General features: G+C 47.6%; 1 protein-coding gene across 1 annotated transcript; it reads right to left on the reverse strand.

Annotated features, from left to right (window-relative positions):
- Positions 1–359: 359 nt before the first annotated feature.
- cyld3 (cylindromatosis (turban tumor syndrome) 3) lies at positions 360–9,607 on the reverse strand. The gene is made up of 17 exons (XM_069158941.1): positions 9,575–9,607; positions 9,091–9,286; positions 8,502–8,619; positions 7,854–8,011; positions 6,738–7,232; positions 6,387–6,492; positions 5,841–6,286; positions 5,364–5,529; positions 4,768–4,909; positions 4,279–4,407; positions 3,518–3,609; positions 3,333–3,396; positions 2,556–2,748; positions 2,361–2,469; positions 2,149–2,267; positions 1,415–1,622; positions 360–1,317 (listed from the first exon to the last, which is right to left on the reverse strand). Exons 1-17 carry the CDS (start codon positions 9,577–9,579, stop codon positions 1,133–1,135), a joined length of 2,931 nt encoding a protein of 976 aa, XP_069015042.1. The 5' UTR covers positions 9,580–9,607; the 3' UTR covers positions 360–1,132.
- Between the last annotated feature and the right edge of the window lie 24 nt (positions 9,608–9,631).

Consider the following 9,631-nt stretch of genomic DNA (forward strand, 5'->3'; position numbering starts at 1 on the left):
AGCCATTTTTAAAAAAAATTTTTACAGTGGGCTTCAGTAAATGATCAACCTTCATCTCCCCGACCATGACACAATGAATATTGATTATCCCTGTGGGCTATGAAAAGAAGTAACATTTCCCTTATTGTTTTTCAGTGTATACTACATTATTCTGACAAAAAAAAAAATTGGCCAACATTTTTGGTCAAGGAAAAGCCATCAAACAGTCATCTTTTAAATTTAAATTAAACAGTCTAGTCTATATAGGCTGCACAATATTGCAGCATGAACCCTAATTAGCTGCCAAGTCATATCTGCATGTTGCGTGACACATTTTAGGTTAAAAAAAATAAATAAAACGGACACAAAACTGCTTTGTGTTAAACCTTTTATTATGTGGGATCTTTTTTTTGTATCCGTGTTATAATAAACAACCCGTAAGCAATACAAACATTCAAACATCTGTGCAATCTTTTTGGTTTTTTTTTTCAGTTTAAGGCCATTACTCACTCACTCACACATACACGCACATAAAGGAAGGAGTGCAAATAGAACTGTAAAGTGTACATATGTTACAAGGCACGGTGTTACACAGTGTGTGAGCAGCAGTAAGGCACAGGTGAACGCCGGCGAACGCTTCATCGGCCGGCACTCTGCTTGGCTGAGCACGTTTTGTTCATAAGGCACGTTTAGAAGTGTGTGACTATTTCCGTCACTGTAAAGTCAGCAGATTGTCGCGTTTTGTATTTCACCTGAACCGGAGGGAGAAACTGTTGTGGAGCCCGGCTCCTCTATCTTTTTATTCTCACCTCGAGCTGCGTCACAGAAAAAAAATAAATAAACCTTAAATCTGCGTTATTAATACGCCTTAATTTGATACCCAGAATAAAAATTGAAAACAATGTGCAAATTTGTTTTGAGCAGGTCAACTTGGGTATTTATTTCCCTGAAAATGTGGATGCTAATCTCTCTGACTGGCTTCATGAACATTTCGTACTCGCCTGAACGAAGCGATAACGAAATGCCACTCAAGGTTTTTTTTTAATACACTAAATATTCTGCGAGTTTTCAATCTGCCAAATAGAACACGAAGAACCTGAGGACGAGATGTGCGTGTCAGTTTTTCAGTGTGTAGTATCCGTGCGTGTCCGCGTCACTTGTACAGGCTGAGCTCGGGGTTGTGGTACAGACACATGTAGGCGTCGCAGAGCAGGCGGCGGGCGGGCTCCCGCAAGGAGGCGGGGTCGACCCTGCGAAGATCCTCCTCCGACAGGCTGAGGTAGCGGCCCACTTCGGGACACGCCTTCACCTGGGGGATGTTGAAGCCGTTCTCGCCGCCTGGGAGAGAGAGCACACGGAGAAACGGTCCTATAACTGAAACCTTTGATTGCAGAATTGATAAATCGAGCAGTTTTGTTTTTTTTCTTCTCCTCACCTTCCCGGTCCGCCATGCTGTCAAAAAACAGCCAGTCGGAGGGGAGGGGCCCGTTCTTTACGAAGCTGACGTAGTGGCTGGTTTCGATGCACGTCACGGCGAAGAGGGACATCCGCTGGCGGGCGCACTGCAGGGGCCCCGACCACGGTCTCTGGGGAATGCTGATCTTCAGCGGGCCGTGGGACGTCCGCTTGTTGTGCTTGTGGACCTGACGACCAATAGAAATGACACCGATCCATAATAAACCGGAAATGAGCAGCAGAGTATTATTTTCGTCACTTTCATTGAAAGCGACAGTCACCGTTTTTTGCCACTTGGGGGCGGCACCACCAGCTGTAAACGCAACGCTGACATATTCTCACTTTATAGGACAATTATGGTAAATAAAAGTTGAATAGAGGCATTCGTATAAAGCCATGTTTTCTGCCCACCTGATTAACAGCTGAGTTTTTGGTCTCCTCCCTCCCCCGAGGGAAATATCGGATTCTTTGCTGCTAAACGCTCCACTAGGTTCACCAGCTAGTTAACCGAGTCTATCTGAAGTAATACAGCAGGTTCATCACAACTTTTTTTTTTTTTAATAATCTGGCAGCTGTTGACGAGCCAGAATAGTAAAGTAGTGACCGAGATTCCCCCCCCTCCCCCATAAAAAAAAATAAAAATACAACGAGCTGGACTTCTTCTGTCCGTTATCTTAAAAAGGAAGCCCGAGATCCAAAACACTAAAAGTCTACCTGTGTGTTGCAGATGTGGCAGAACTGCTTCAGCTGTCCGGGGGTGATGTCCGGGTCTTCATAACACTGCAGACACTCCCACTCAGCGGCGGCCTGACAGATGCTGCACTGTCTCAGAGCTGCAGAGAGACGAGGACGAGCTTGAGGACGGACGGACGGAGCCGAACCCGAGAGAAAAGTACCAAAAAAAAAAAAACAACCATCGTTCTTACCGTCGTCCAGCAGGTCAGTGACGTCGATGCTCAGCGTGGGCAAGATGGCGTCGAACATCTTGAAGTCCTTCCCGAAGCGAGGCATGAGCAGCAGGAGGCAGGAGGGAGACTGGCGGGGAAGAATCGATGCACGCGATTGGAATACGGTCGTTTCTTTTTGGCTTCGATACGAAGTCTCGAATGAATCTCCGTTACCTCGACGAACTTGAGGCCGGCGTGGAGGAACGAGGACTCCAGCAGCGCCTGGACGTTGGCGACGCGCATCCGACTGAAAGCCGGCGAGGGGAGATCGGGGTCGCCCAGGGAGAAGGCCGAGGGGGGAGACGGGGGAGGGATGGGCGGGAAGAGCTGGTAGAGGTGACACTCCTGAGGGCGCTGAGTCGTCGATCTGAAATAGAAATATCAGACGTGAGAGGCGGAGGAGAATTACAGAAAACAAAACCCTGAATTTACAGGAAAATCTAAGAAAACCAACAGAAGCGCCAGAAGCTGCAGTTCTTCAAATGGCCACTGGAGGTTTAGCGAGTTCCCACAGACCTTCATGTTATGGCAGAAATAAACAAGTTTACAGCCTTCACAAAATACGATTTTGGTCTCTGTAGCTAATTTTCCCCGATCATGACGACTGTCATTTTTTTTTTTTTAAATAATTTTTTGAAGCATTAATTTGCTTCTTTTTTTTTTTTTTTTTAATTCCATCATCCGTCTGACCTCCAGGCTGGAAACCACTAATGTCAAGTCGAGATGACACGAAACACCAAACGGATTTGACTGCAACTCTCCCTGACGTCAACTGAACTGTAACAAAAGAACAGAACCAGGAAGACGGCGAACTAAAGTAAACTGACTGCGGCGCTCAGAGAAAGAATGCAGGAAGTTCCGGAGACCAGCTGCGAGGATAAAAAGTTAACTAAACTTCCACTTGCGACAATCGATCGAATCAAAGACGGTGTGTGTACACAACGAGGTTACCTGATCTTGAGGAGCGGGTCGACTCGGAGGAGCTGGAAAAGCTTGTTGAGGAACTCTTCAGGGTCTGAGGGACAGAAGGAGAGCAGCGTTACAGCATTTCTCGGCTGTGTCGACTCAAACGCCCGCAGAAGGCCGACTGACAGGGGAAAAAAAACGTCTCTCTCGCAACACAAACAAACGCGCACCTTTCTCCTGGTTGGTGAAGCCGGTGTTGCTGTTGGCGCCTTCCAGCAGCCGTCTCAGCGCCATGGTCTTACTGGCGCACACGTAACCGAACCTTCCAGAGACAGAAAACGCGCAGACACTTCGGATGAGACTCGTGTATTAAAACGTGCCGTCGGTTTGAACTACGCAGCAATACGGTCGTTACTTTTTTTTTGCAGTGCCCCCCCCCCCCCAACAACACGTGCCGTTCAACGATTCGGAGGATTTTCCTTCCCATCCGGTCGGCGTTTTCTTTTAGGATTATTTAAAACCAAAATGTTTCGTTTTTTGTAATGATCTTTGCTTTATATCGTGGTGATGGCGCCGTGTGAGTGGCGGCTGGTTACAGCAGCTCCGACTTGCGTTGTCTTGGGTGTTTTTTTTTCCCGCCTCCTTTCCTGCACTGGTCTCTGTTGATCATCGGTATCTATCCGTTCATCCCAAGCTCTTTATTTATTTGAATTTAATTCGATTTGTTTTTCTGTATATAGTTTGCACGTGTGTGTGTATTTATTCATTGCCCTTATTTTTTTCTCAAAAATAATTATTTATCCATCTTATTTGATTGCATTTGTAAATATTTTCATTGTGTGCACATTTTTTTAATATGCTGCCGTGACGACTAAACTTCCCCACTGTGGGATAAATAAAGTCTACACTGTAATGTCTGTGGTTAGTACCTGTAACTGTACAGAAATGTACATAGACATGTAAATTATGTATCTGAAACACACACACACACCTTCGCAGTGGGTTGACGATCTCGCAGCGCAGCAGGTCCTGAGCCCGACTCAAGGATTCGTCGGCGTCGACTTCGGGGTCGGAGGGCCAGAATAAGAGCCAGTCGACTGAACTGCAGCAGGAGAACAGACTGCAGAGACGGAAACACGCAGACAGCTGATGAAATGGAGGCGCCACGTTTGATTTGTAAAGGATCATTTCAGCAGTGTTCACAGCTGGATTGAAACGGAGCCGACTGTTCTCTTGTGCGTCACTCAATTTTCCCTCAAAAAAAAAAAAAAAAAAAATCAAACGGTGCCTGAATTCATAGATGTACAAGAGGGAAAAAAAATAAAGATTCGCAGAGCTTGAAGAGAACGTGCGTCATTAGACTTCAGTAAATTGCCTCTCTGGATACTCTGTGTGACGTCTACACCAACAGTCCTCTCTCTCTCTCTGGGAGGGCAGAATTCATACAGCGGCCCCCTTCCTTTTTTTTTTTTTTTTTTACCTGAACAGCGAGGCGTCCAGGTAGCAGGAGTTCAGGTGTCCCTGAATGCCTTTCTTCCAGCCCTGGTAGAGCTCTCTGGCCTCGTCTCCGACCAAGGGAGGCGTGTGCTCCTCCACCCGCTCACTGCCCCACTCTGCAAAAGCTGGCAGAAGGTCACAGAAAGTCAGATGGAGAACGAGGCCGCAGGACTTCTATCGAGCGGACGGTTTGAGTGCGGTTGTGTGTAGAAAGAAAGCAAAACAGCTGCATTAATACGCTGTTTGACAGCACAAGTTGAAGTAATTCTGTGTTGAAGAAGTGCAGAGTTCCCGTTTTAAACTGTGGAGTTGTGATCTGCATCACGGCTGAGGGCTTCTTCTGTTTTTCACAGGAACTCTCTATTTCCTCTAATGTGCGTCTACAATATGATGATTTTTGTTTTCTTATATTCAGCCGGGAGGGGTACCGCTCAACTCTTCCCATTCAGGCTCCCATAAGTAGCTTCAAAAAATTAGGAGTGTCTGGTCGCCGCAGCAACCGAGACGGCAGCGAGCTCCGCGCGACGATCGATCCGAACTTTCAAAACCTTCCGTCGGACCGCAGCCGCGTCGTCCTACCTATGGAGTTGCACCGCTCCACTTGATTGACAGGCGTCTCGGGGGCAGGGAATCTGGAGTCCCGCCTGCAGTTGCGAAGCTTGACGAACAGCCCCCTGTTGGCCGGGCAACGGAAGTGACGTTCCCCGATGTAACTGCCGTCTGTTCCTGCACACAGCTCCTGGTCCTGATGAACACGCGCACACACACTTTATTAATGTTTGAAAAGACGTTCCAAACAAGACGCCCCCTCAGCATGATGTTAAAAGATGTTAAAAAAAAAAAAAAAAAAAAAAAAAGTTGTCCCCTTGACGTTCAACATGGACGTCTTGAAGCATGATGGATGCTGAAAATATATTTAAAAAAAAAAAAAAAAAAAAATTCTAAATTGATGTCCCGATGACGTCCGTGGTGTACGATTGCAGACGGCCCCTTAAACCAAGACTATAAAAACTCTGAGCAGTCTGGTTTTCAGCGAATGGCTAAAACTGTCCTCACCAGCTCGATTCCCGCCACCGGCGCCGAGATGCCGGGTATCCGTCCGATCCAGCGGATGACTCCAAACAGTGGCGGGTCGTTGACCTCAACCATCGACCCCACCTCCAGCCCGGCGTCTCTGGTGTCCCCCGCGCCGTCGTCCAGAGGCTTCAGAGACCACGGGGTGTCGCACGCGCCTTCGCCGTACAACGGCTGCTCGGCGCCGGGCGGCGGCGTCGGGCTCCGGGGCGTGGGGGGCGGCGGAGGGGGAGGGAGCAGCGGTTTCAGGCCGAGTTTCGGCAGGGGAGGCCTGAGGGCTTGTTTGGCCGGAGGCACCATGGCGACCCTGGCAGCGGTGGTGGGAGGGGACGTCGGGAACGGTTTGGCGACGACGGACGCTGTTGCTCCTACCTTCAGGATGGATTTGGGGATTTGGGGAGGAAGGTTGGGACGGGGGGATTTTTGTTCTGAGGACACAGAAATGAAAGAAGTCAAGTTTCCCTGCTGTGTTTGTCGCGTTCAGAGAGTGCCCCTGTTGCCCACAAATGGAGGAAACAGTGTCTGTACCAGAGGAAACCTTGGTGACCGGCAGCAGGAGGCCGTAGAGCGGGGAGGGGATGTGACACAGCTTCTCTCCTTTGGAATGGCCGTCCCAGTTACCAATAGGAGAGTCCTGTAATGTAGAGCACAGAGTCAAACACAAAGCTGCAGACGGAGCAGCTGCACTGAGCCATTGGAAGATGTCCTGATACACAGGAGGGCCGCAACTGGGAATAAAGTAGAGACTGTGCTCAGGAGACAAAAACAAAGTCTGTGTGTTTATAAAAAAAAAACAATTTAAAAAAAAAAAAGTGGATTTAATGATTAACACGGCGATGAAACGCGTAATCACTTTTCTGTTCCGTGGATCGTACTGACCAGAAGGATTCCGACGTAGATGCCCGACGAGGACCGATCGGGCAGGGCGCCGCAGAAGCGCACCTCCCCGGCGTGGACAACGTCGTCCAGGGGGAAACACACCCGCTGGCTGATGAGGAACAGCTGAGGCGACGCCTGGCCTTGGGCCTGGTGGTGCGCGCCGACGGGTGCCGACTCGGCGGTCCGCGGGACGATGCCGGAGGCGTGCGGCTGAGGGGGGCTGCCGGGGCAATACTGGCGGAAACCAATCTGACGCTGCTGATGCTGCTGCTGCTGCTGAGGCGTCGGATGAGTCGGACGGTCGCTGCTGCTAGGGTGACTAGTGCCGGGGTGGTGCTCTCGGGCCCGCTCGTGTACGTCGGAGGGCTGGCTGCGCACCCAGTGGCGCTGCCGCACGTGGCTGACGGGGAGGAAGAGGGCGCAGGCCTCTGCGCAGGTGAAGAGCCGGTGGCCCTTGTAGCAGCCGTTGCCTTGTCCTTTACCCACCGACGAGCCCTGGAGGACACAGACGGGGAGCAAGGCTCACCGTATGAATGACTAAAGGCGGACGTATCGGGAATGTTGCGATAACGTAACCTCTGCTTTTTGTAAACACGCCAACAGGCGATATTAACTGCGTTTCTAGGTCAACATTTTCTTATTGTTACACATTTTGTTTTGACTCTTTTTTTCGTAGATATTTCAGGGGAATTAAACAACATTGTTTTAAGTTTTTACGGCCAATATGTTCATAGACCGTTGACAATTTATACATCGCGCACACAGAGCAACATTAGCATTGATTTTAGTCGTGATTTCTGGGAATCAACATAAATATGCAGAAACTGTCCTTTTTGCTCCGTTTCATACTTTTCATCTCCGCTAATTGCGGCAGTATTTCCACCAGCTAGTCACTAACTTAATCTGGCTGCGTGGTCCTGAGCAGGTCGTGTCCCGTGGGTAAAAACAGCTGTGAGAGTGAACCAAAACAACGAGCTGAAAGACACTGAGGGGAGCTTTAGATTCAGGTGGGAATTCTCTGCAGCTTCATCCCTACAAATGACCCCATTTGTTTATACTACTGATTACGGCCACTTTGAATATTTGAAAATGTAAACAGTCCCGATGAGAGTTTACCACGAGCTCCGCTCCAAAATACACGGGGCCGGTCCCTCTGGTCAGCGGCCCGATGTACTTCAGCTCCGCCTCCGCCAGCTCGTCCGGCTTGTTGATCTGAACCCACAGCGGGGAGTCGATGGGCAGAGAAGCCAGGTGTTTCAGATTCCCAGGATTATCTGTTGAAAAACCAACATACAAACAGACAAAAACCTGATTACAAAAGCAGGAAATAACCAATCAGAATTGATTAAAGTGCCATTTTTCGGTCACTTTTTAAGACGTAAATTTGCTTTTGAGAAAGAAAGGCTTCAGTGAAGTTATGTCCTTTATTAAAGATCCATTTAAGTGTGCGCATGATGTTGGTCATCATAAAAACAGGCAGACTGGTGACGCAGTTGGGATTTGCTCACCGTTTTCCACTAAAAAGAGAAAAGTGAACTTTGACCTGTTAGATATTCTAATAAAACAAAGATTTGAGAACATTTGAAGTAAATAAAAGGGCAAGAGTAAAGTGGCATTTAATACTACACAAAAAAAACAACAACAACACTAATGTTCAATAATCACTGCGGCTACAACTGCGGCAAATATTTACTGCCCCTCACTACTTACTTCCTCAGTAATATCTGAAACACTGCTTCTTCTAATTAATTCTGAAAGCATTACCTAGAAGTTTTAGGCGAGCCTCCGGATCAACCACAGCCTCCAGCAGGCCTGTGAAGTCAGCTGGGACTTCAATCAGGAACCTCCTCGCTATTTTTAGCATGGAGCCATTGTCCAACACCTGCGGGAACACAGAGCGATATTAAAAAGTTGATGCTGCAGAAAGTGTGCCCACCCATTTGAGGAGAGTGAGTCAACAGTATCCAAAGCACATGATAAGGAGGCACATTTTTAGGATAGGCCAGTCGAAGGAATGGACCACCCGGAAAATCTATATAATTAGGAGAGATGCCACCAGAAAGCAGTACTTTACGCAATTACACAAATACGAGAGTCATAACAGGGTGAACCATTCGGTTATCTCTCATGCCATCAAAATATCAACTACTCATGATTAATCAGCTAATGTTCAAAACAGATGGGCACAATAGTGATAATATTCTAACCCTTTATAATTGGGGTGAGTGCTATGAGACTCAAGGTAACCATCTGTTTTTGGCTTAGTCATTGAATAATTGTTTAATTAAAAAAAAAAAAAAAAAAAAAAAAAAAGAAACAACGGCTTTTCATAAATGTAGATGCATGTTAATACCTTGACCCAAGGGAACTCCCATTTGCTCTTGCTCAAATCCTGCTCCTGGCAGATGAACCCCCGCTGCAGGGAAATGGCACCTTCCAACTCGTCCTGGAGCTTCAGCGCGGTCGACAGCAAGAACACTTTCGGGGGGTGGCGCTTCCTGTGCTGCTCGTGAGCGCCTGACATCTTTAAAGCCGTCTTCAACGTGTACCTAGTTCACAGTGGAATTAAGTCCTTCATTTTTCCAGAAATTTAAGCGATACAATTACCCAAAACACACACGGACAACAGGGCCAAGTTATGCCCGTTCACCTCATGTGACGGTAACGTCAGATAACTTTCACATTTAAACTTTCTTCATTGACGTTTCAACTGAAATTCGTTTGTAAAAAAAAAAACGTTAAAACAGAAAATTCAAACCTTGTTTCACGCGCTGGACGAACAAACGACGTAGTTTACAAAGCTAATAATTGTAGGAGCCCATCAAGAACTCACTTACTTCATCAACTCCGACCATCAACATTTCCCATCGTATTTAAAGGAGCTGCGCTGCAAT

The sequence above is a fragment of the Embiotoca jacksoni genome, unplaced genomic scaffold (genome assembly GCF_022577435.1).
Source record: "Embiotoca jacksoni isolate LCO1_2020_lvr unplaced genomic scaffold, fEmbJac1.0.p SCAF_24, whole genome shotgun sequence".
Lineage (NCBI taxonomy): Eukaryota > Metazoa > Chordata > Actinopteri > Embiotocidae > Embiotoca > Embiotoca jacksoni.